The sequence below is a fragment of the Verticillium nonalfalfae genome, assembly GCF_003724135.2.
Source record: "Verticillium nonalfalfae strain VnAa140/NRRL 66861 chromosome Unknown scaffold_12, whole genome shotgun sequence".
In the NCBI taxonomy this organism is placed as follows: Eukaryota; Fungi; Ascomycota; class Sordariomycetes; order Glomerellales; family Plectosphaerellaceae; genus Verticillium; species Verticillium nonalfalfae.
In genome coordinates this window covers 167,224-192,950 of record NW_021167237.1, presented here as the reverse complement: position 1 = coordinate 192,950, position 25,727 = coordinate 167,224, and the positions used below count along the sequence as shown (strand labels likewise).

The 25,727-nt window shown below is 57.8% G+C and overlaps 7 protein-coding genes across 7 annotated transcripts; 5 read left to right on the top strand and 2 right to left on the bottom strand.

Annotated features, from left to right (window-relative positions):
- Positions 1–227: 227 nt before the first annotated feature.
- D7B24_001100 (uncharacterized protein) lies at positions 228–6,460 on the top strand (the record flags this gene model as incomplete). Its single annotated transcript, XM_028635345.1, has 6 exons — positions 228–232; positions 761–973; positions 1,141–2,650; positions 2,703–5,222; positions 5,274–6,307; positions 6,367–6,460. The coding sequence occupies 6 exons, from the start codon at positions 228–230 to the stop codon at positions 6,458–6,460; spliced, it is 5,376 nt and encodes a 1,791-aa protein (XP_028498020.1).
- A 2,071-nt stretch (positions 6,461–8,531) lies between these two features.
- On the top strand, positions 8,532–9,058 carry D7B24_001099 (uncharacterized protein; the record flags this gene model as incomplete). Its single annotated transcript, XM_028635344.1, has 2 exons — positions 8,532–8,575; positions 8,629–9,058. 2 exons carry the CDS (start codon positions 8,532–8,534, stop codon positions 9,056–9,058), a joined length of 474 nt encoding a protein of 157 aa, XP_028498019.1.
- Positions 9,059–9,566: 508 nt separating this feature from the next.
- D7B24_001098 (uncharacterized protein) lies at positions 9,567–10,447 on the top strand (the record flags this gene model as incomplete). The annotated part of the gene is made up of 3 exons (XM_028635343.1): positions 9,567–9,796; positions 9,901–10,272; positions 10,390–10,447. 3 exons carry the CDS (start codon positions 9,567–9,569, stop codon positions 10,445–10,447), a joined length of 660 nt encoding a protein of 219 aa, XP_028498018.1.
- A 383-nt stretch (positions 10,448–10,830) lies between these two features.
- On the top strand, positions 10,831–11,882 carry PRE3 (Proteasome subunit beta type-1; the record flags this gene model as incomplete). Its single annotated transcript, XM_028635342.1, has 6 exons — positions 10,831–10,864; positions 10,935–10,980; positions 11,034–11,048; positions 11,104–11,138; positions 11,234–11,474; positions 11,564–11,882. The coding sequence occupies 6 exons, from the start codon at positions 10,831–10,833 to the stop codon at positions 11,880–11,882; spliced, it is 690 nt and encodes a 229-aa protein (XP_028498017.1).
- Positions 11,883–16,835: 4,953 nt separating this feature from the next.
- Positions 16,836–18,401, top strand: CYC2 (mitochondrial peripheral inner membrane protein; the record flags this gene model as incomplete). The annotated part of the gene is made up of 2 exons (XM_028635341.1): positions 16,836–18,158; positions 18,213–18,401. The coding sequence occupies 2 exons, from the start codon at positions 16,836–16,838 to the stop codon at positions 18,399–18,401; spliced, it is 1,512 nt and encodes a 503-aa protein (XP_028498016.1).
- A 795-nt stretch (positions 18,402–19,196) lies between these two features.
- D7B24_001095 (uncharacterized protein) lies at positions 19,197–19,729 on the bottom strand (the record flags this gene model as incomplete). Its single annotated transcript, XM_028635340.1, has 2 exons — positions 19,197–19,369; positions 19,507–19,729. The coding sequence occupies 2 exons, from the start codon at positions 19,727–19,729 to the stop codon at positions 19,197–19,199; spliced, it is 396 nt and encodes a 131-aa protein (XP_028498015.1).
- Positions 19,730–20,935: 1,206 nt separating this feature from the next.
- Positions 20,936–24,452, bottom strand: CATP-1_2 (ATPase Na K transporting alpha; the record flags this gene model as incomplete). Its single annotated transcript, XM_028635339.1, has 4 exons — positions 20,936–23,177; positions 23,250–23,520; positions 23,583–24,122; positions 24,194–24,452. The coding sequence occupies 4 exons, from the start codon at positions 24,450–24,452 to the stop codon at positions 20,936–20,938; spliced, it is 3,312 nt and encodes a 1,103-aa protein (XP_028498014.1).
- Positions 24,453–25,727: the final 1,275 nt, after the last annotated feature.

Here is a 25,727-nt window from a genome sequence, read left to right as displayed (position 1 = left end):
TAGACAGGCCTGGACAGCGAGAAACACTGGCCCACCCCCGCCTCAGGGCCACGACAGCAGGGGCCACTGAACGACAGGGCAAACCGGGCGCTGCGAGACGCTAGAGCATAGGCGCCGGGACGCTAAAGCACACGCGGCGCAGGCGGAGGCGGGGCCAAGACGACAGGCACAGGCACGGGCACAGGCACAGGCACGGAGCAAGTGCCAATTAGCCGAGTCAATAGTCAATGAGGTAGACCGCTGATGGGCGCATGGCATTCAGGGGTCGAGTTGCCTGATGGAGTTAGCGGGCCAAGGCTCTAATTTCTTCCGTCGCCGTTTGTCCCCAACTCCAGCTCCTCCACCTCCACCTGCCTTCGGTACCATCACCAACTCCACCAAACGGCCCCTCGACAGCCTCATCGACGTGTACTCATCGACGTGTATCTGACGACGGACTGTTGCATCGACGACAATGCACCTGCAGGCCACCCTCGGTGCTCCAGGCGTCATGGACCCAACACCATCTTCGCATCGCTGCAGCCTCGCCGGCGCGTTGCGTCCACGGCAACAAACCAGCACACCACGACGTACGCCGCCCCCTCTGCTTCGTGGATACCACCCTCCATCGTGGTCTCCGCCCCTCTCTCGCTGGTCTGGCCTGGGCATATGCAGCCCAGACACGGCACCCCTGCCAGGCACAACCACATCCCCCAAATCCTGCTAGGTCCGGCTGCAGAACTCGCCCGTTCCGCTGTAATCATGGACAATGGACAAAGAGACTTTGTCGACTGCGGTTACCCTCGCCTTGGCACCTGAATCGACAGACGCCGCTCTCCATGCTCGGTATCCGAACTGTCTCCTCCTTCCCCATGTCCTTCGAACCATTTTCGACTCTAGCTTGGCCCAATGCTGCGGGACGTGGCGGCGCGTGTCAGCTCACAGTCCACTCAAGCCTCGCGCAAACCCATGCCCGACTGCGCCTGTGGCCTGCGTAAGATGGTCTCGTCCTCGCTATCGAGCTGCATCTCTCTCCGGCCGGCGGCGGCTTGGCTTTCGATGGGGTCATTAATAGCCCACCATGTCCTTGCCGACGACGTGCCGCTCGCCTCTGCTCCCCTCTTCCTCATGATGCTGTTGTGCTGCTGTCTTATCGGGTAGCCACGCATCTCGCCACTCGTTGAAAACCACCAGCCCTTGTGTTGCCGAGGTGCTTCTTGATCTCTCTCCTCACTTCGCGATGCGCTGGGTTTTCGGCCTTTTGACAGCGGCCCTGCCGGCCCTCGTCACCTCCAAGGCGCCTACCGATTCGACTCAGGACGTCGACGTTTCGCAGTCTGGCTATCTGCCCAACCACAACCTGAACCCCAACACCGTCACCTCGGGCTTCCGCAACCTCTGGGAATGGCAGGCCGAAGACAATCAGGAGCTGTTCCTCGCCAAACCCCTCGTCTACACGCCTCCTGGCGGCTCCGAGTTGCTCATCACCTCTTCTGAAAAGAACAATGTCCGCATCTTCGACGCCAAGACCGGCTCCCTCATCCGCATACGACAGCTGCAAGCCCCCTTCAACCGTGACGATGCGAACTGCGGTGACATTCCCAACTGGATCGGCATTACTGGCACTCCCATCATTGACACCGCTACCGGCATCATGTACGTCTTCTCAAAGGGCTACCGCGACGGTTTCACCTCGGGACAGATCAACGGCGTCTACAAAATGTATGCTCTGCAGTTGCCCTCGCTCGAGGACGTTCCAGGATTCCCCACCTTGATCGATGGCGCCAATGCCGACAATGATCCCGCCCGTTACATCATCGGCGGCGTCGCCCTCCAGCGACCTGCTCTGTCCGACGTGAACGGTCACATTGTTGCTGGTTTCGGCTCCCACTGCGGCCGCGGCAACTACACGGGATATCTGGTCGCCGTGAGCAAGCAGCCCGGCGTTGGCGTCACCAGCATGTGGGCCACCGAGTCCGCCCCCGGCGCCCCGACCCCCCAGCCGCTCGACATTACCGTCGAGCAGGGAGGCAAGGCTGGCATTTGGCAGGGCGGCGTCGGCCACGCCGTCATTGGCAGCTCCGTATTCTTTGTTGCTGCCAACGGCATGGGCAAGCACAACGGCAACGTTCCCGCCAGCGGCCGTGCGCCGTGCTCGACCCTATCCCACTCCACGGTCAGGATGGAGCTCTCGCCCGAGGGCAAATGGCGCCAGGTCGACTATTTTCAACCCTATGACTACTCCGGTCTTAATGCCGGCGACCGCGACGTCGGCTCTTCGGGTCTGGCGCTCTTGGATGGATCTGTGTTCCGGGGCGCTGGCGTGGATCGCATGGGTATCATTGCCGGCAAAGAAGGTCGCGCTTATCTTCTCAACGTCAACGATCTCGGCGGCTTCCGTAACGGCCCCGGCGCTGGCGACAACACCATCCAGACCATTGAGCTCGGCGGTGCTGTCTATGGTGCGTTTGGCAGTTATCCTCTCGAGGGCGGTTACATCTACTCCGCGACCATTGGTGGGCCAATGAAGGCTTTCCGCCTGGGCCATGACGCTGCTGGGAGGCCTGTCTTCTCGCTTGCTGGTCAGTCCGCCTGGACCGCTACTGCTTCACGTATCGGCTTGGGCCAGGTCACCGTGACATCGGACAACGGCCAGCCCGGCACTGGAATTGTAAGTTCATTCACCTGCGTCGCAACACGCATTCGCATACTGACGGCCACAGGTCTGGGTAACCGACATGACTCTCGGTCTCGTCGCGTTCCGCGCCATCCCTGAGAACGGTGTTCTCGTTCCGATTCAGCTGCCCTCCGGTCTTCGTGGTGCCAACAAGTTTCAGCGTCCCGTCTTCGGTGATGGCCGCGTGTATTACCAAGCCACAACGAACAGGCTCTACTGCCTCGGAACATCCGTTAACCAGGCCATTACCTGTTCTGACGTCGATTTTGGCACTGTTGAGCTCGGCTCGGCCACTTCGGCCACTGTCAGCTGCACAGCCCAGACGTCTGTTACAGCCATCACGGGGTGTTCTGTGTCCAACCCCTCTTTCATCTGCAACGACTCAACGCTTCCCAAAGGTACTATCTCGGCTGGCACATCCTTCACGTTCGGCGTCACCTGGGATCTTGAAAACAACGCGGCCGGCATTTTCCCGGGCTACGTGAGTGGATCTCTGACACTCGGACTTACTGCACCCGCTCAATTTGCCGCCGTGTCCATCGTCTCGCTTGAGGGTACGGTAGTCAACCGAGGCCCGTTCCTGCACTCTCCCTCAACCAACGTACCCCTGGGCACCGTTGTCCTTCGCCAGGATGGTCTGACTACCCTTTCTGCCTCTGCCGTCCTCGCCAATGTCGGCAACAGCAGCCTGACAATCGACGGGCTGGCCTGGCAGACTGCCGGGGGCGCATACAACAATGTCAGCGGACCCTCCGATCTCGGCTCTGGTTTCTCTTCAACTGCCTTCCCCGTGATTGGATCCAAGATCGACGCTGGCGCTGAGACCTCGCTTGGTTTCCTCTTCGATGCCGATGCGGTCAACTTGGAAGTAGGCGCGTACACCTCCACTGTCACCGTCTGGTCTGACGGCGGTGTGCTGACCTTTGAGCTCACGGCCACCGTCGCGAGCCCGCCAGTGGTAGCGTTCGAAGTGGCGGACGGCCAAGGTGGTTGGAACTCTCTGTCGCCTCACTATACCGTGCCTTTTGGCGACGTCACCACTGGCGGCTCCGCCGAGACCCAGATTCGCGTCTGTAACCGTGGCGGCTCGCCCATGACTGTGACCATCTCGAAGGCCCCCGACAGCGAGCAGCTTCGCGCCCTGAACCCCGATCACGAGCTCGGTGAGGGCCTTCAGATTAGGGCTGATGACTGCGCCATTGGCACAGTAGGCGTTCGTGCTGGCCCCATCCAACCTAATACGCCTGCTCTGCACATTCGGGGCACATGGACTCTGACGACGAACGGACTGGACCCGAACACTGGCGAGGATGCAGGTCTCAAGGACATTCTCTTCACGGCTCGTATCGTGCCCCGCCAACTCGGCCCCGTCCTGGGAAATGGCGAAGCTCGTTACCAATACGTCGGCTGCTTTGCTGACACTCGCATGGGCCGCAACCTGCAGACGCAGGTCAACAACGGAGCGCAGCAATTGACCAACACTATTCAGCAGTGCACACAGCTCTGCCGCGACCGCGGCTTCATCTTCTCCGGCATGCAGTACCGCCGCGAGTGCTGGTGCGGCGGACCGCCCCAAAACATTAGGTATCCCCAGACATACACCGACCCTGCCGAGAACCGATGTACGTTTGGATGCATGGGAGACGAGACACAGGCTTGCGGTGGTGATGGCGGCCACATGAGTCTGTACGCTGATGTTACTGCCTTTGATATTGCTGCTTTCCTCGAGTCCATCGGTCAGGGCACTACACCTGGCACTACCACGACGACCGTCGCCACCACGACGGCTGTCACGACGGCTGTCACGACGGCTGTCACCTCGACTACCGTCGTGACGACCTCTGTCGTTGTGACTAGCGCCACCACTTCGGATGAGCCCGAGTCCTCGGCTGAGCCTATTTCGTCTGCCGCACCTGACACTACCACTAGCTCCGCCGCTACCCCTACCGGCGCCTCGCCTCTAAACCCCAACCAGCCCGCTCTCGTGAACAATGAGTGGGAGTACGCGGGCTGCTTTAGCGACCTGGTAAATAACGTTCGTACGCTCGGTGCATCCCAGACAGCGTCCGACGACATGACTCTCGAGAAATGCGGTGCTTTCTGCAGCGGCAACGGAAAGCCACACAACTACTTCGGTCTCACGTATGGCCGGGAGTGCTTCTGTGGCTGGACTCTCGACGCAGCTGCTCTTCGCGCCCCCGAATCTGACTGTTCCAGTGCCTGCATCGGTTCATCCAACGGTCTTTGCGGTGGCTGGCGCAAGCTGTCCGTCTTCCGCAATGTCGAGGTCCACACGCCGCCAGCAGGCCCTGAGCACGTTCAGCAGGTTCTCGACTACCAATGGGAAGGTTGCCGGACCGAGGCTACAACTGGCCGCGCCCTTTCAGGCAAGAGTTTTGCCTCCGATACCTTGTCTGTCGACTCTTGCGCAGCATTCTGCGCGGTTGACAACTTCCTTTACATGGGTGTTGAGTATGGGCGAGAGTGCTACTGCGGAAACACGATCAACGCTGGGTCCGTCCCCGCCGCCGTCACACAGTGCAGCACTCTCTGCAAGGGCAATAGCGTAAGACCTCCTAACCGACATGCAAATCGTGAACTTGCTAACGCTTCCCAGCTGCAATACTGTGGTGCCGGCAGCCGCTTGGACCTCTACCGTCTTGAGCCCGGCTCCGGCTCGTCATCCACCACCGTCGAATCTCCGACAACCGTTCCAGCGACTTCTGAGCCTTCTAGCGTCCCGTCATCAACCGAGGTCGCCTCGACTGTGACCTCCAGTGTCATTTCCAGCGAAGCTCCTGTGTCCAGTGCTGAGCCCACACAATCAGAACTGCCAGTCTCCTCGGAGGCACCCGTTTCCGCAGAGCCGTCAGTGACATCCATCGCCCCTATTTCATCTGACACGCCCTCTTCTTCGGAACCTGCTGCCTCCTCTGTGGCGGCAGTCTCTTCCGAGGCTCCTGCTTCCTCTCCGGCGTCCATCTCCTCCCAGGCGCCTACCTCTTCCGCTGCCGTCTCGAGTGTAGAGGCTATCTCAAGTATCGAACCTTCGGCTAGCTCCGAACCCGTTTCGTCTGAAGCGTCCGCCTCTTCCCAGGTTGTCAGTTCGGTTGAAGAATCAAGCACTGTTCAGTCTAGCGTTCCCGAATCTAGCACCATTGCTGAATCGAGCACTATTGTCGACGTCCCTACCTCGTCCTTCCTCAGCGTTCCCAGCGTCTCCGCTGAGACTTCAGTCTCCAGCTTCTTCACTAGCACGATTGAAAGCTCGTCTTCCGGCCCTACGGCAACCCCCACCAACGGCTACTATTACGTTGGCTGCTTCCAGGACACAAATTCTGGCCATGCCCTGCCTCACCTGCTGTCCAACCGCAGCGTCACGCCCGAACTCTGTTTCGACTTCGCACGCCAACGTGCCTCCAACGCCCCAACCCCCACTGCCGCACCGGCCTACGTCTTCATCGAGTACCATCACGAGTGCTACGCTGGCAATACTTTTGACTTCAAGGGCAGTGCAGTCACGTCTCTGATCGGCACCCGCGCCTGCACAAACTACTGCTACGGCAGTGTGCTGACCTACACGACGAGCGGCACCACCACTGTGACAACCAAGACGGACAACCGTTGTGGTGGACCGAAGATGTTTGATCTGTACGCGACGACGCTTCCCGTAGACTTCCCTACAACGGGTGGCCCATTAACAACAAAAGTAACGGGTACGCCGAGGCCATAAAGGCCGATAATGAGTTTGGGTTCCCTTTCATGTACAAAACTTTCGGCCTTAGAAACAGGGGCAAGGCGTAGCATGGATGGCAGGCAGAACTACTTTGATAAAGTCTTTAATTTGAGACCAGGCTGTTTGAAACTCGAGGCCCCGAGACTGTCTTGTAAATACTACCAATCTTGTTACCAGCCACGCGCTAGCCGGTTCGGCCACTGACTTGATCGGTATATATGCCTTTAGGGCCGGAATTGATCCATACCTAACGTGCGCTGGCCAGATGTACTTGTGGAACTAATTTCTTTATCGAAGGAATATATACGGCTGAACCCCCGATCATTATCGAAAATGGTGCAGACGCCTCGAATAACGGATGATTCGGGTACCATGTCCTGATATCTCATTCTCGTTTCGAATTTAAACAGAAAGCAGCCGCCATCACGTAGTGAGAACCCAACATTGTCCAGTTCCAAAGTAAACTTTCCTCAGAGTGCCTCTTCTCAGCGTTTCAGGTCTTATATCCAGCAGGCCCAGCCGAGCTGTACGAACACTTGTATGAGACAATTACTGGGGAAACTCGCGGCATTGCATCTGCGCGCTGATGGTTGTCCAGGATGGCCACGCCATCCGATCACACCGGATTACGGTAATTTCTACTTTGACGGCGTCGACGGAACAGAAACCGTTGTCACGTTCACGCGAACGGTGAGAAGTAAAATTGAGCCTATTGCGAGTGAGTCACTCCGAAGCTGGCTAGCTGGAAGATGTGAAGTCCAGGCAGAAAGTTTGGTGGGAGTGGCGGCGACCATGTTCACTCCCCGAAGCTAATGTCAAGGTTGCGCACTTGCTACTCGGCAAGCAGGGTATCATCACTCACGACTCGTAGTATTGAGGAAATTGTCGTGGACTGATCGCCACATGACCCAGCTCCACAGGATGCAAAGGATCTTCGTAGCACCTCGAGCGTCGACTGGGAAGTATGTTCAACTGTTGGCCAAGGTCATTCCCGCTGCAACAGGAGCGACTTTTCCGACCCAAGGCACCTTAAGATGGAAGGCACTCCTTATAGACACCCCCATGGAGCTTTGAGTTCGTGGCAAGGCGTCTCTGATGACAATCGTGTGAAGAACCCCAGGTTCCAACCGACACTCCGAACTGAACGTCAGAAGACGGTTCGTGCTGCGGACAAACTATACACAACCCTTCAGTACGCGACCAAACGGCTGCCTGTTTCAGCAAGATAGCTTATCGTGTAATAAAAAGTCCATGAGCTGTTGCCCCAGTAGAACCTTGAACAGCCGGGCCGAAGCTATGTCAACTATCAAAGTGGTGCCCGGCAACGTGCGAGCCTGGACCACGACCATATCAAGCAGCTGCCCTGGCCAGTGAATGGGACTGCCGACATCAAGTACGAGGTTGATCAGAGTCATCTCACAGCGTGCCTCATCGAACATGGTTACTTGGACGTGAGAGAGCGGCCGACTGCGCGTTCAAAATACCGACTGTACATCATTACATCGGCAGTGACATTCAACGTGCATTTCAACATCAGCGCTAGCTAATATAAGCAAGTAAACATTGCCCGAGGAGGTGTCGTTGTCTTGCACTTTTCGCAGGGGATATCGATGCAGACTTGACTAGCAAAGCATAGATGAAGGCCACTTACGACGCCTAAGTAAAAGAAAGTACAAATAGTTCTCTAGGTATTTGTTTCGAGTGTCAGCCATTCGCCAAAAAGCCGTAGCATTGCGAGTGTACCTGGATCTAGAACAGCTGAGGAACGATGGAGTTCATAAGCCTGAAATGGTCCATCATCCTTCAGGAGCGCTGCGTTATCGATGCTCCGCTCCTCTTTGTAGTTACCTCTTTATGTGTACCAGAAATGGAAAAAGGTAATGGAGGCGCGGTTGCTAAATGTCATACTGAATCAAAAACCCTTCTCGTTCACAAGTGCAGAAAACTAACAAGAAGAAGGCCCAAGAGCGGAGCCGCGAACGCTGCGGCACCTGAATCCCCCGGTTTCCTTCAACCTCCCGCCGTTGATTTCCAGCTCCATACCTGACGATCAACTGTCAAGACATCTCTTGCTCGAAGGACCTTATCTGCTAACTTGCACCGCATCCCCCGTGCAGCAGTGCCCTCGGTCCAGAAGCAATGGCAGCGCAGCCGTCTTCGGGTAAAAGGAACAGAGACTCGCTGTAAGATGAAGCTTTGAGTTGCATACATGGAGAAAGATGCTGATGGCAAGCAGCAGCAGCTCTGAAAATTACCTGACCGAGGTCAATGTTGAGACGACTTTCAGCTTCGATCGCAGCAAGACCCTTTCCCTGTCCGACTATCGCCCGGATCCGAGTCGCTCTACGTCAAGTCATCAAGAGCATCGCGTTTACGAGGTTCGTGGCGCTGGAGGATCATCAACGAAGCAGGCAGCCGACCGGAAGAACCGATGGTGGAAAGAGGCACAGAAGTCGGCTATGAAGCAGGCATGTGCCATGAATGCAGCCTACCGAGAAGCGAAGCAGAGCATCCGCGAGAGACTCGATAAATGTTACGAGTGGACAAGTGCCTTCATTTGGGACAGCCTGGGACAGCACGATACGGCGTCGGACATTGATTTGGCCATGATGCAGGGCATCATCCTGGAGACGGCTAAATGCTGTATCAGACGTAGAAAGATATGAGTGCCATTCAAAAGCGAGGAGGAGACTCGTTGCAGAGACTAAATAGCATGGTAGGAGACATGAAGTTTGAAAGTTCGCGCCATGAACTAAGGAGAAGAGCAAGAAGAGGAACAGGTATAACCAGACTCTCATGATGGCTTCGCCAAACTGGTGATGCTATGCTTCAAGCTCTTATCTTATCTCCCATTTTCCCGCGGAGATGGTGGCGCTATTCTATCCAGCCCATTGGCGGAGAAGCAACTTGCTCTTCCCCTAACCCCACTCAGGGACCAGCCCACTATTGGCCCACCGTGGGCCGACAGGAGCCTCCGCCAGCGCCCCTTTCACTTCGATTAACGGGAAGGGGTCGTGAATGGCACATGGTGGTCGTATCTGCCGATCTCTTTGTATCTTGGAGCGATCATCTTGTCTGTATTTTGGTCAACTTGCTTCGGGACCTCGTGTGCCCTCTCTACACTCCCTGGTCTCCCGCAACACCAAGGTATCCGCACGCAACATCATTATCACCATGGCGCGCAGACAGCATCTCTCGGCGATTGTCGTCCTGGCCATCGTGGCCTTCTTCAGCGTCTCGTACCTGTTCTCATCTGGGATCAGCGACGGCACCAGCTCCCAATCGGCCCCGGCGCCGCTGGCCAAAGACTCGACTCCCGCAGCGGCATTCGACATTGGCGCCATTGACAGCAATATTCTTGTTGGCGGTTCTATCGCGCCCAAGCTCGAGAATGCGACGGCCAAGTACGTTACCCCGCGGATTGCAGCCTCCTCCCACAAGATGCTGTGATCAGCACCCCCCTCGCATCCTGTTAGCAAAGTGCAAGACTGACACCTACCGTTCACAGGGCCGAGCTCGGTCGCGCCTCTTGGAAGTTCCTCCACACCATGATGGGCCGCTTCCCCGACAAGCCGAGCCCCGAAGAAAGTCTCACCCTCAAGACGTTCATCACACTGTTCTCGCGCCTCTACCCCTGCGGCGATTGCGCGTCGCACTTCCAGAAGCTCATCGCCAAGTACCCGCCTCAGGTCAGCAGCCGCACAGCAGCCGCGGGCTGGCTATGCTTCGTCCACAACGAGGTCAACACAAGGCTGGAGAAGGACCTGTTCGATTGCGCGAACATTGGCGACTTTTACGACTGCGGATGCGGCGATGAGGACAAAAAGAAAAAGGAGGGGGGAGAAGGGGTCGAATTGCGAGGGGACGATAGCAAAGCATTGTGAGTCATGGTTATTTAGAGCGAGGATACATAAGAACATTGGGTGACGATTCCAAAGAGACAAATGCACAAATATATACATTTGTGTTCTTTCTGATGGTGTTCTTGACATGACAGCGAGCTCCTCGGCGATAACAAGGCTGTGACATCGGAGGGTCTCGTAGATGTGCATTGACCAAGAGCAAGGAAACCAGTCAGAACCCTCACTCACCCATGTGTAACCTAAACGAAAGATCAGCTCGAAAGCGATCATCCCGCGGGCATGTCTCGAGCTTTAGTACGGAAGTCAAGATGTGGCTTTCTCGGGACATCGGGGGGCTCAGGTGGGGCAGCTGGCGGCAGCTGGGGACAGCTCCACGTGACCTTCAATGCCGCCCTGCGACGCAAGGCCAACGCGTCGGAGCTGCCTGAGCTTCCATCATCGAGCTCCAGCCTTCCTGCCCCGGTTCATTCAACGACGACCCTTCAGCCCATCACCCACGATTCATTCAAAGCGACTCAACCTGCACCAGACACGCATTACATACATACATTCCGAGAATCCGAAGCTCGCCCACAATGGATTTCACCACTACTGGCTCGCTCAATGAAGGTCCGTCCGTTTGGAGCTCCCATCTCGACGCAAGGCGCCGAACATGGAAGCTGATACGTGAGGATTACAGATGGCATCCACGTCGACATGGATAGACTGAAGAAGGGCGAGGTCAAGTGAGTCTGCTAAGGTTCCTCTAATTGTAGATTCTTTGCTAACCTCTCCACAGCCTGGGTACCTCCATGTACGATCCTCCACGTCCTCGACCCGCGCTCAACAATTCTGACATTTCCTCGCAGCATGGCAGTCACATTCAAGGACGGCGTCATTCTCGGTATGCAAAACCCTCTCGCGGAAAGGCTGCGACAGCTATATACGTGTGCGGGACTACAAGGGACTTCGGAGCTGACAGTACCCCTCCACATGCAGGCGCCGACTCACGAACAACCACGGGCTCATACATCGCCAACCGAGTAACCGACAAGCTGACGCGAGTCCACGACACAATATGGTGCTGCCGCTCTGGCTCGGCGGCCGACACGCAGGCCGTCGCGGATATCGTGCAGTACCAGCTCGGCATGTACGCCATGCGCAACGGCAAGCCGCCCATGACGCAGACGGCGGCGTCCATTTTCCAGGAGATTTGCTATTCCAACAAGGACCGCCTATCGTGAGTTGTCCATCGTGAGGGGGGCGGGGGGCACCGCACATGGTTTGCAAAGTGGCCGCAGAAGACATGGCTAACACGGTCGACGATAGGGCGGGCCTCATCATTGCGGGCTGGGACGAGCGTCACGGCGGTCAGGTCTACTCGATCCCCCTCGGCGGATCGCTTCACAAGCAGTCCTACGCCATCGGCGGCTCAGGCTCGACATACATCTACGGCTACTGCGACGCCAACTGGCAGGAGAGCATGGAGGAGAAAGAGGCCGTCGCGTTCGTCAAGGGCGCGCTGCGCGAGGCGATCAAGTGGGATGGCAGCTCTGGCGGTGTCATTCGTATGGTGGTGCTGACGGCTAGTGGCGCCGACAGGCACCTCTACCTCCCAGACACGGACTACGCCGTGCGTCACGAGTAGGGAGAATTTGGTCCAGGGCGGCCTGATGCGAGGAGCTGCCGAGGACGATGATGTTGTTTAGTGCCTCGGATAAGTGCTGGCGCGCGCCATGATGCACCGCTCACACGAAGCATGCACATCACAGCAGGGGCATTGTATAATACATAACCTTAGATGACGATGAAGGGAATGAGAGCCGACCAAAAAGTCTCATGATGACAACTTTTTTTTTGTCGTCTCATGGACCGTGTGGAGAGTGATTTTCGTGTGTCGTAGCCATGGTGCCCGACCTGTCGATCCGATCATGTCCGTAGTGCGACTGCGATGCTGGCTCCCCCTGAGACCCGGCATCCTGTTCGCCCGGGGCTGACGGGTGAGGCGGGCCTGTCCGTGGATTTAAGAGCAGAGGAGGGGGGTCACGCCATGCCACAACCAGCGGGAGGTGGGTGTTGATACGAATGCACAATGCAGGGTCGAATCACAACGTCGCAGTTGTCTCGCTCTTCCCGTTTTGCCTAGAGCGCGAAAGGGGAGGGTGGCGGCAGCCTGCGTGTGGCGGAAACGTCAAAGGCGGTGAGGTCAGTCTCGATAAACTCGCACCGTCAAATGAGGAGTGGGGAGAGGGGACGTGCAGGACAGAGATACCTACGTATGAGGAGGGCGTTGCGTGCATGTGAGCGGCGCACTCACCTCGATTGGATAAATTGGCGTCAACCAGGCAGGAGACAACCTTGCCCCGCCCCGGCGGTCAAACGTGGGTATATTAACGTCGCCGGGAAGAGGCGGTGGGTGATTGCCAGCGGGCGCTGCATGTCCATGAGGAAGCGGATAGTAGAGCACTTCATAGAGCAGTGGACGAGGCGCCTGCTCCATGTCCTGGACAGTGACGCCAAGTCGAGGCGCACACCAGCCTAGAGTGAGACAGTAAGGGGATTAGAAGAACCGTTTTTCCATTTTTCTCTCTCTACAAAGGGGCCGGGGGGGGGGGGGGTTTCGGGTGTCGGATCCTCGACGAACGTGGAGGATTGATTGACGGACCAAAGGGGCTCAACACGTCACCGGCGACGGGGCTGCTCCTTATGCTGTCTTGCTCCGGCAGAGCAGTGTGGACACGTGCCCTTTGCATTTGTCCCGCTTTGGCGTCCTGGTCTCATGTCTTGTATGTTCTGTCTCGTCGGGGATAATAGCGTTCCTCCTTGCAACGAGACCGATGACACCTCCCCGGACTAGGCTCAGTCGTCCCGGGTTCCTCTTCGAAGAGGGTACATGAAGAGGGTACATGAGGAATACCCCGACGTTTCAGGGCCCTGTGTAAGGCTGATGCCCCCGAAGAAGAGAAAGAAGACGAAGAACAGGGATGGCGTGAGGTTTGACGGCATGGAGTGCGCCAGCTGGCAGCTTGAGCATGGGGGTGCGGTGAAGATAGTCAGGCTCCTGGAGAGGCAATGAGGACCACCCCGTGCCGGCGTGCTGGCCCGAGATTGGCGGAGGTGCGGGCGGAGAGGCAGGTGGGTAGAGCGGGCGGGTGGGTGCCGAGGCGGACGGGGTCGAAGGTCGACAGCAACACGACAGGGGGTCCAGGGGTGCAAGCAGCTTCTGGCAGGGGTGGTGCTGGGGCGCTAGGTGCTGGGCGCTGGGCGCTGGGCGCTGGGCACTGGCACTGGGCGCCGGCCGGAAAGCTTGAGTGTCGGGTGTTGCTGGCCCCCGGCAGCCCTGGCTTGCTTGCTGGCTTGCTGTGACAGGCTGGGAACGGGAGGCGACAGAGGACTGGGTATCGCAGCAGAGCAGGGCACGCGATGAAGATGCAGTCTCATCCGTCCTCTACAGAGAAGGCTCTCTACAGAGAAGGCTCGTATTGAGCTGATCGAAGGAAATGATGGGGCCATGTTGGGAGCTCGGCTAGTTGTGAGCCCAGCCCAAAGTAGGCCGGCAGCCCGAGTTACCTTCCGGCTACCTAGGTCAAGGTAGCCAGAGGTTGTCACTCGGCTGTCACAGGCATTGCCTTGTGCCAACCTAGCACGCCTCGTCGACATCACAACAGCCGAGGCTGCCTACCAGAGAAAGGCTGGTATACAGTAGTCGGCCCAGCAGATCCACGAGGGGTCTGGTCATGACAGGAACCATTTGCTGGCACTGTGATACTCGGTGTACGAATCTCGAAAGACCACGGAGATAGATGGCACGTCGTTTTCTGGGTCTGATCCTGGCAAGCCTTGACCTGTAGTGAGCCCAGAAAGCGAGCGGTTACCAAATTCAAGATGCCTTATCTCCAGATATCGCGCCATTCGAGGGCTTATCAGGAGGTCAGGACGAGGGGTTGGCCCATGTTGGCCCTGTCGTCGAGATCAAGTATCCAGTGCTCCCTCTCCTTCTCCCCTCCTTTTTCTGTCTCCCACGTTGTCCAAGGAGGTCTATTTTAGTCTCCGATCTGGCCGACTGGTTCTGATACCAAGATGAAGTATGATGATCGGAACATCAGTGACGTCTGGGTCCACGACGCAGGCTGTCCTGGCTCGATGAGCTCGTTGTCTCCATCAAACTACGGAGCACTCAGCTGTTGGGGTCGGTGCAGCTAGCCATCCATATGTCGCAGCAGACGCTGCAGGCGATAGGAGGTGGGGGGGGCTGTGTTCGGTTGGGCCCGCCGCGTGTCGCCCTGGTCCAATCCGCAGGGCCATAAGCACCTCGTTGTGTCATCGACTCCACAGGACCCAAGCCTGGACCTTTCCTTCGTGGTCCATGCGAGCGACCCCTTGCTGGCGAACTCCGGGAACAGGCAGGGTTGCCTACCTCCCTACCCGGGCAGGGAAGGTCGGCACCTAAAAAGTATGGTGGTACGTCGGTAGCGCGTGCTGTGAAAGGTGAAAGGTGAAAGGGGGAGGGGCTTGGGTGCCTCTTTAGCGGCCGTGGTCCCCTATGAGCCGCTGCCACCATCGTCCATGGCGCCTTCTGTGGTCCCGTCGAGCGCCTGAAGCTCCAGGGGACGTGCTGGTACCTACCTAGGTAAGTACCCAGCGACCTGTGTTGTGTCGGTAGCTGGCTCCACCGCAAGCATCCACCTCGACCGCCAATCTTGCCGGTAGAGGGCGCCGGACTAGACTCGGACTACCTGGTCGCGCCTGCCATCCCGTTGAGGCAAGGTAACGCAAGGCAGGCACGGTATCTAGACTGGATGGAAGGGACACCGAGAGGCAAGACAGGGAGGGCCAGGACAGATGGGATGGGAAACTGTTACCTACAGTCAGTCCCCCCCCTTCCCTCCTCTATCTGGGAAATCGCGCCTCTGCTTCCCTCCCTCCTCCAACATATACTACCCCCTCTACATCATCACCATCGCCGTCACCATCGCCATCGTCAGTGCTGTCGCCTTTTTGCCGTGTTGCGTGCGTTTCGTCACTCGCCTCTCTGCTCATCGTCATCCAGCAGCCGTGCTCCGACCGAGTGCCGAACATACATTTGCCTCGCGCCTACCTCCCCCTCCCCCCCCCCTTTTGTCTCCGACCGGGTCGCATCATCGCAGCGCATTGCCCAGACACGTACCATCGACGCACACCAAAACAGCATATGCGTAACGCACACCCTTCGAGCACTGGTTTTGTCTCGAGTCATTTCAACTTGACGTCGCCACACCTATTACCCCCCTCCCTCCGACACGTCCCGCGTTCGGCCGTCATCCTTTGTGCCCATTTTCACACCAAAGACACCCCCGGCGCCTCCAGATCTCTTGGTTCCCCCTCGTCGCCCCTGGGTCCCCTGGTTCGAGAGCCGGCTCCAGTAGCAAATTCGAAATCGAATTCGCATTCCTCGCAAAACACCATCCTCCCCCCATTCGACCCTGTCGTGTCTGCTAGTCTCGTCACCCCGAACGACTAGAACAGATTCTTCGGCCGCTGTCCACCACCGACATCATATCCCTTTCTCTAGCCCTTCCGCGACGGTTCGGCCACCAAAGGACCAAACGACGACACATCGTCACCCTCTCTCGCGTCGTTTGCTTCGTTCGCGCTCTCGTTGATACTGCACGTCTGTTTTGTCCCAGGTAAGCGATGCTTTCTTTCAGTCCATCTGCTGTTTCTCTCCCATTTATCGGCTCCAACCACCTTGTCTTGCTTGTGTGCCGTGTCGCTCTGCTGCCCCCTCCCCTCCCCCAAGCCGTTGTTTGTTCTCGTCTCGGCCTTGGCTATACGATGCTATTGCCGAACGGTCGCCGCCACTACCCTCGCTGTCGTCACTTCATCCGTTGCCGAGTCTTGTACGCTGTTGCACGCACGCAGCCGCGCCTCGGTCGTTGTGCATCACGATAGTCAGTGCACATGGGACGTGGGCAAGTCGATGAGTCTGTGCAACGGACCGGCCTCTGGGTATCGTGCCAAATTCTTGCCCCCCTCCTGCCTGCTTGCACTTCTGCCTAGTCGAGTTGCTCTGTAATCCTTGCCACTGGTCCCGACCACTCAACAAGCCGCCATTGCCAACGATGCGGATCAATCTGCACTGCCGTCGTTGGGCCATCTCGCTCACGGCAAGGCCACGAGACGAGGCCTACGATGCGAATGGTAGGCTGGTTCCGGCGGCCTTGCCTTGCCTTGCCTTGCCTTGCCAGTTCTTGCGCATCTTTTCCCGTCTTACCGATCACCGTGCATGCCCGCCCATCTCTCTAGGCCTCCTTCGCATGGCCTTACTGATTGCTATCCCCGTGCCCACTTCTGCCCAACCCGCTCGCCCCTCCTTGTTCTGTCGCCCGGCTCGTTCCCTGCCCCTCGGAGCGCCGCAGCGCCGTCACCGCCGCTCCTGCAATTTCGCGCATCTGCATCTGCACTCGCTTCTCTTGCGCCTTGGGCCGAAACGCCATACGCTAACCTGCTTCTCTCCTCCTTCCCAGCGGCCGCCTCTCAACACCACAGTCAACCTGCCCACCTAATCTTTAATTCGACACGCCTCGCCTTGCGCCTCTTCCCTTCGCATTAATACCATGCTATGGCAGCTGTAATCGGCGACTACATTTCCGACCACCCTACCCACTTTCACACCATGATAGCCTCGTCAGGCCTGTCCCGCCAGCACTCGCACGATTCGCGATACAGATCAGCCAGCCATTCTCGAGACTCACCTTCCGCCCGCCGCCCGTCCGCCAGCCCGCGATACCAGCCTGCCGCCAGCACCGCTTCCGTCTCGCGCCAGATCGTGCAAGACAGGAAACCCACCGACCCCTCAGAGAAGCGAACCGCCACCACGGACAGCGCCTCACGATTTCCGACCCCTCCATCGTCCTCCTCTCCCAGCCACACCATCGCCAACGCTGGAGCTCAGCATGCGAACGACCGCGGCATCGCATCACAGGCTCAAAGCGCCACACAGTCTGGCTCCACCCACGTCGTAGGGTCCTCCACCACCATGGCTCCCCACCAGCAACAGCCCTCGCCCGCTTCGGACGTTCAACCAACCCTCACCACTTCGTCTCTGAACGACAGCTACCTCGCTGATGCGACGTCCCCGCTTGAACCGCCATCAGGCCAGACGATCCAGGTCCGAGACCTTGCCCATATTCAGAGTCTGGCGCGAGCCGACATGATCAACGGCAGCGGCATCTTGAACGACGCTCCAGCCCAGCAGGTCAAGTACGAGATCAGCGGCATGCCCATCGGCGACATTATCGAGATGGTGGCGGCGCTGCTCACGAAAATCACAACCACCAACGACCTGCAGCACGACGCCCTGCAGCGCAATGCCGCGCACCAGCAGCAGGCCAACCAGAACGGTGAGGCTGGCAGTGGAACCCAGATGAGCCCGCTCAGCACCTCGGTGCTTGCCTTTCACGGCAAAAACGTCCCCGCCATTACAATTCTGAGCTATCTGTCTCGCATTCACAAGTACTGTCCGACAACGTACGAGGTCTTTCTCAGCCTCCTTGTCTACTTTGACCGTATGACGGAGAGGGTGAACGAGATGGTGGTCAAGAATGAGGAGCAGCGACAGGCCAACCCTGAGCCTGCGCCCGCCGAAGCGTCCAAGTCGATCGACGTAGACATGGAGGATGATGCAGAGAGCGACGAGAGCGCCGAAACAGACTCGGATCTCGCAGACGACGATGACGAGGACGACGAGACCCCTTCGAGTGCGAAGCGGCGGGACAGTGAAAAGGGACCGATCATCACGGGCGCGGATCCCGGACCGAACATCGGACCTGCCACTTATTTTGTGGTTGACAGCTTCAACATTCACAGGCTGATCATTGCTGGGGTGACTTGCGCAAGCAAGTTCTTCTCGGATGTGTTCTACACAAACTCGAGATACGCCAAGGTTCGTACTTAACGTTGACACTGTGGCCCAAACGAAATTCTAACGTCAACACAGGTTGGTGGATTGCCTCTCGCCGAGCTTAACCACCTCGAACTTCAATTTCTTCTTTTAAACGACTTCCGACTTGCGGTCCCCGTCGAGGACCTCGAGGCCTACGCCACCATGCTTGTCGAGTTTTACGCTCGCGAGGTGGTGGTGCCACAGCAGTCGCGACCCGCAACAGCGGCCGCGGATGACGCCTAGAACGACCAGCTTGCTTTTGTTTACAACACCACGAGATTGATACCCTGATATACACATACTTGGAGGAGAACTCTCTACACGGAGAATGACGACGTTGGCGAGGTCACGGCCCAAGGTCATGGCGCGGGCGGGCTGGTGCCGGGGGCTGTTCGTGACTGAGTTGATTGGATTTTCGTACATGGCGGCCTTTGGCGGATCGAGCTGGGGTTGCTTGCCCTCGCATGACGGATGACGAGCTGGCGGAGCTGGAGGACTCAGCGTTGGGCTTCTCGTACTAGACGTGGCGGGGATGACGAGGCGTTGGGGCGTGGTTCTCTGCTTCTGTTTGGTTGCTGCATGGGATGTGCGTCGTCGGCTCGCTGGCGTTGCATCCCGTTTATGTAGAACGGGCCTGCATGAATTGACAGGCGTTGACGGTTTGCAGCATGTGGGAGTGTTGATGTGTCTTGCTTTACTCCGTGCTTGGTTCTTTTATGTGACAGCCAGTACTTTATGTTGGCGGATCTCGGACCGCCGGAACATGACGACATTTGACTCAATAGCACAGCTTTTCGACATGTTGCAACTGCCCATAATGCAGCTCAAGAATATAATTCGCCATTCTGGCCTATTTTCTTTACCTCGTCCGAGGCAAGTGCCTGCATCAAGAAACAACCAGTCAAACACCCAGCTCAAAACGCCGTTCACCACACCACTTGACCGCAGACTCCTCAACAGCAGGCCTATCTACCCCTTTCTCCCCACCACCGTGATCACTCGGCCGCAGACAGAATCAACGCTAGAGCTCAGCCTCGCTCAGCTCGGCGGCGGCGCGTGGCAGACGAGCTCAATGTTGTTGCCGACGGGGTCGATGAGGAAGGCGGCGTAGTAGTTTGGGTGGTACATCTCGCGCACGCCGGGGGCGCCATTGTCCTTTGCGCCGGCCGAGGCGAGGCCTGCCTTGTAGAAGGCGTCGACCTGGTCGCGGGCTGGTGGAGGAGAGCGTCAGTCCGGGTGGGCGGGTGAGGGGTTCGGCTCCGCTTCTGCTGCTCGTTCGGGAAGCGCGAGACGAGAGGCATGCGGGAACCACGAGGAAGCGGGAGAACTCAGGAAAGGGAGAACTCACTGTCTGCGGTGAAGGCGACGTGGCTGAGGGCGTTGACGGAGGGAATGTCAATGGCCGTGATCCAGAAGTCGGAGATGGGCATCTCGAGGCCGAGGCCGATGGCGTTGGGGGTTGGCTGCATGAGGACCTTGTAGCCGAGAGGCGCGAGGGCTGCGACGTAGAAGGCGAGCGTCTCGTCGCGGAGCGCCAGGGGGATTGTGAGGCCGATGTGGGCGATGGGCATATTGGGCGGTGCTGATGGCGACGTTGGAGAATCCTGTGTATACGAGGCAGGGCGGTTCGATAGCGGGAGGAACCACGCGATGGGATAGTCAAGTCTGCGGGGGAGACGAAGTGTATGGGGGGAGGCAGATAGCGAGATCGATGGGCGTCAAACGGCGCGAGATCGCGCACTCTTATAGACGAGCATCTACCCGCAGCTGAATGGATAGAGGTGCAGTGAAATGCAGTGACGCCCTTTGACGCGGAAACACGTGAGATGAAAAGTCCGGGTTACGCCGTCGCCGAGTGCACCAAAGGCCCATCGGCGTCACGGATATCGGGACGGCCATCATGAGGCACCTCCCTCTGGGTGCATGATAGGCTAGGCAGGACAGTAAGACAAGCCCTAAACATCCACAAAGTGATCGTTATCGAGGACCCCGCGCCTTGGCGGTGTGAATAGCAAGCAGGCATGTTAGTAGTTGCGAATAACCTTCAACCCGTCGCAGTTAGAATCTAGGCAGAAACCCCCAGAGAGCAGAGAGGGGGTGCGTCGAAGCGGGGGGTTGAGACAAGGGCAGGCTGCGAGTGAGATGTGGCTGCAGTAGTGCCGTGGGAGCTGAGCCGGGACAACTCGGTGTCTAGGACGGCGGTTTGTCCATGGGTGCGCATGTCTGTGCTCGGCTTGCTTGAGTTTAGGGGCATCGGGTTTGGCGTCGACGTACTGGATCGCGGCAAGGGGCCTGGGTCTGGAGGAACTCGGCATGAAAGCGATTAGATGGGCCGACTCAATGCTGATGGCCGCTCAAGAGCATCTTAATTACACCGTTCAAGCTGGTTTCTGTCTTCAATCCCATTTGTGTAATCTGAAGCCTGAACGCACACCAAACGCAGTTTCAAGTTCTATAATCGCTGTCCTTCAATTGTGAATTGAACTCGGCACAGCACCGCTAAGAGCCAGCCTATAGTGCACTTTACGTTCCATACACACCAAGACTGCCTTGTCACGCATTGGTTGTTAAGTCAGATCGTTGAATAATCTGATCTTCGAAAAGGCTGTCGAGCACGAGCTATTCAAAAAGGAAGAGGAAAAAAAACCTTCATCAGTTTCAATGTTCTTGACCATCGCAAACTACAAACACCAGTGCCGCCTCTGTCTCCTCCGCCGAGCGATCAAACCGGGTATCATCAACAGGAATGCCTAAACCCCCGATCCATCCCATCCCCGTTACCACGCCGTCCGGGCGAAGAAACCCTTGGGCCACGTGCGCACAGCGTACTTGCGCGCCTCGTCAACGCCGAGCACGAACAGTCCGAAGCTCATGGGCAGGAACCAGTACTCGACAGGCACAACAGCCGTACCAACGACGCGCTGGAACTCGGGCACATACAGCCAGAAGAGGGCCATGCCGAGAGCGAAGAGCACGGCCGGCAGCAGGTAGATGTTGCGGGTGCTCGCGTTGAAGAAGGGCGGGTGCTGGAAGAGCGACAGGCGACGGGTGCGGACAGCGAGCAGGTTGAACCACTGCATGACGACGAGGTTGACAAAGTAGATGGAGCTCGCGACGTTGAGCTTCTGCGCGTAAAAGTCCTTGTCAATCGTGTCGGGCAGCACGCCAAAAGAGAACCAGAGGTCCGAGAAGTGGATGCCGTTGCGCTCGAGGTACCAGAAGGCCATGGCGAACGACGCCAGCGTCTCGAGCATGCCGACGACGCCGTAGGCCTGCGCGATGAGCTTCCAGTCGACGAGACGGTCCTTGCCGGGAACGCGAGGCTTGCGCACGAGCACGTCGGCCTCGGGCGCCTCGTAGGCGAGCGCGATGGCGGCGGCGGCGTCGGTGAACAGACAGATGATGATCATGAGGAAGCTGCTGAGGATCTGCGGGAGGCCGAAGAGCACGTTGGCCATGACGGGCCAAAACTCGCTGAAGCTACCAGCAGGGAGCAGATAGGCCACCGTCTTCTTGAGGTTGTCAAACATCATGCGACCGTAGCGCAGCGCCTCGACAATGCTTGCGAACGTGTCGTCGAGGAGCACCATATCGGCCGCCTCGATGGCGACGTCGCTGCCCGAGCCCATGGCCACTCCTACGTCGGCGGCCCGCAGAGAGGGAGCATCATTGACGCCGTCACCCGTCATGGCCACCGTCTGCTTGCGCGCCTGGAACTCGCGCACGATACGCAGCTTGTGCTCGGGCGTCGTACGAGCAAAGACAATCTCCGTGTAGCTCGTCAGCTGATCCCACTGTGCGTCGTTGAGCGTGATCAGGTCAGGTCCAGACAGTACAATGGCGTTGCGCGGGATGTTGGGCTCATCGCCACCGCTGCCGACAAACGCTCCCTTGAGCGAGGGGTCCACGGTCGTCACACGCTCGAGGGCCGATACGCTGTCGATTTGCGAGGGAGGATACGTGATGATGCCGCACTCGGTGGCAATGGCCTGGCCCGTCAGGGCAAAGTCGCCCGTCACCATGAAGATGCGGACACCAGCGCCGCGCAGAGTCTCGACGACGTCAGGAATCTCAACGCGAGGGGGGTCAACGATGCCGACGAGGCCGACAACGGTCAGGCCGGACTTGGCCTGTTCGTTGATGCCCGCCTCGAAGGAAGGGGACATTTCAGAACCGAGAGTCGAGCGAGAAACAACCTTGCGCGCCAGAAGGATGACACGGCGACCCTGGGCCGACCATTGATCTTTGGTCGTCTCGAGGCTAGCCCTCGCAGCCTGGTCAAGGTCGCGAACGCATCCTGTCGGGCTGACATAGTGCGTGGCGCGCTGCAGGAGAATCTCGGGGGCACCCTTGATGGTCAACAGGATATCGGCAGGCTCAAACACGGCAGCCGTGTCCGAAGGTAGGGACATTGACTTTCCATCAGGATGCACGAGGCCGAGTGCCCTGATCATGTACTTGTTCTTGCTGTTGAACGCAAGCTCGTACTTTGTTTGCCAGCATCGACGGAGTTCGGCGACAGAACCTAGCTGCTCAGAGAAGCGGAGGATGGCTTGATCCGTGGCATCACCGTAGATGGTGCGCTGCTCGACCGGCAAGCGACGGGTTGCGGCGTCAAACTCGGCAGCGTTACACAGGCCGGCGAGGGAACGAAGCTGGTCAAGGGCGTTGTGGGTTCCCGATGGATTCTGTGCCTGGTTGAGGACAAGGGCATCGTGGGCCTGCTTCACCGACATGCGTTCGTTGCCGAGGGCGCAGTCGATGACGGTCATCTTGTTCTGCGTCAGCGTGCCCGTCTTGTCGGAACAAATGACAGACACGGAGCCAAGGGACTCAACCGTCTTGAGAGACTTGCAGAGGATCTTGTTCTTGCGCATCATGTTGGCACTGATGGTCATGCTCGCTGTGACAGCCACGGGAAGACCCTCGGGAATAAAGGCCACAGCCACCGATACGCAGGATATGATGAGGTTGGGAACGTTGATCCAGTCGGGATAGTCTCGTCGAAGCCAAGAGGCCCTGATACCTGTTAGTCTGATATTCTTTTCCATGCTATCTCTCTGTGAAGGTCAAGAATCATAGTAAACGCACCAGATGATTATCACAAGAACAATAACCGAAAGCATGACGGCGCAGATGATGAGCACAAAGTGAAGCACCTCGCGCTCAAGTGTCGTCAACCCCTTCTTGGGCTCGTTGGTCAACTTGGCGATGCGGCCAAAAATTGTCTTGTCACCAGTAGCCACGACAACACCGATACAGGTGCCAGACACGCAGTGCGTGCCTTGAAGACCGATACAGCGTGTCTCGAGGTAATTTTCGTTCGTCGAGTCGACAGTAGCAGCAAGAGGAACCGATTCACCTAAGGCCTCACTGTCAGCACGCTCTGCAACCTTGAGTCAGTGGGGGAGTAGAAAGACTTACCAGTCAGAATGGAACGATCAAAGCGAGCATCAGACGAAGCACCGATGAAGCGAACATCAGCAGGCAGTTTGTTGCCCATCTTGATGGTCAGGATGTCGCCAGGCACGATCTCTTCGGCCAGCAGTGTCAACTGGGCGCCATCACGCGTGACAAGACAGTGGTCAGGTAGCATCGTCTTGATGGAGGCCATGACACGGGACGAAGACCAATCCTGCCACATGTTGAAGGCGGCCTGGATAAAGAAGACAGCGAGCAGGACGATGGCGAGGGCCAGGTTAGCCGGCGCCGGGGGCTTGCCCAGGGGCCGCCAGGCGATAAACACAAGGATGGCAGCAATGAGGAGAATGGGACCGAAGCCTTTGAAGAAGTAGCCAAGGAACTTGCGCGTATGATGTGTAGGAGGATCGGAGGGGGCATTCTTGCCATAGTGTGCCACGCGGCGAGCGACTTGATCGGGGGAGAGACCTTCGGTGCGAGAGGAAGAGAGTCGACGCAGGATCTCTTCGGGAGAGAGCGTGTGCCAGTCGAGCTGTGCAACCTCTGTTGGCGCGATGAGTTAGGCTTGGACTCAACACACATCCAGGAGACGTCACAAGAGGCTTAAGACGAACCTGTTGTAGCAGCATTCACTTTCTTCTGCTGTCCCTGTTGCTTGTTGTAATCGTCAATGTCGATGGAGACAGTACGATACTGCACGGGGAGAGCGGCCGCAGCATCGATCGAGTTACGCCTCGATCGGATGGAGTGTACGGCGAGAGAATCGGTAGACAGACCACGACGCAGGGCCGGGCGAGCCTTCTTGCCGGCTTCCTCATCGTCATCCCAACGGATGCGTTCTGGGGCAGGAAATTTGTTCTGAGACGGGTCCATAAGGAAGGGGGACAATGATCACAAGTATTTTTTTACGAAGGATCTTGAAAGCGGACGGGGTGAGAGAATAGAGAGAATAGAAAGAGGGAGAAGAGAGGAGAGACAGAGAACGCCGATGGAGGTTGCCGGACATGCCTCCATCACCAGTTCTTAGTAGCCCCTTTATACATAGCAGCACACATCTACACTCGCCCACCAGAAAAAGGAGGGCCAACTGGCAAAAGCGGCAGAACGACAGAAGCCAGGCATCCAGGCTGGTCTGCCTTCCGGCTACATTACGAGACGAGGAGACGATACTCCATCAGGGAAAATGCTGCTGACCCAGTTGAGGGCATTCTGATGCAAATCCTCCCTCATCTCTCACATCCCGCGAGACTCATCACGGTTAGCACTGAGGCGATGCTGGATGGGGGATGCGGGCGCCCTGCGGTGGTTGGCGACCCGGGTAAGGACCCAGATGGTCCCCCGCGGACCTCAAAAGAGAGAGAGAGAGGCAGAACGTGCGAAATTGCTTTGTTCGTTCATAGTAAACAACAGGCCTCTCGAAGTCTTTCCCCGCTCAGGCTCGTGCCCTATGGACAGCAAAAAAGCTGTGGCCATGCTACCTCTGCTGGCCGTTGGCGCCAGGGCTCGCGCGTACTGTGACCGAGAGCAGACGAGTCGTCGGATAGGAGATGGGGCATGTGAGCTACGGCACGACAAGGCAAGGCAAGGCGAGGTATGGCAAGGAAACGGGGACTGGCGCGCGTGGATCTGGATGGATGCAATCTCAGTCAACGTGGCGCTGTCGGGGATTGACCGAAATGCAGCAAGCAGCTCAGCGCAATAGAGACAAGTCAGAGCGACAGCAAGGCAGAGGCAGAGGCAGGCATGGCCCATGACATACTGAAAAAGGAAAATCGCTCATAACCGCCAGCATCGTGAAAATTGAAGAGGACGTGAGGTCCAAGTCCTATATCTCGAGATGCCAAGTATTTTCCTAGCGCAAGTTGGCTCCCGGGGAACAAGTTAGTGACAAGGAACGCAAGTCTTGGCCAGGGATCCACGAGACCGACAGATACCTAGCTAAGGTAGCTCGAGCTGCACAGCACGGGTCCCCCCTTGGCTTGGCTTGTGCTTGGCTCCTCTTCTCGCTCTCCCTCTGCCCTTGTCTTTGTTTTACTTTGCCCCTGGGCCCCTTGACCTTTTGGTGCATCCGACGGGCACTGCCACGATGGAGCATGCAGGCAGGTCGCGGGAGGAAGGGGGGTAAAAAGGCGGAGCGTCCTGTGGTCA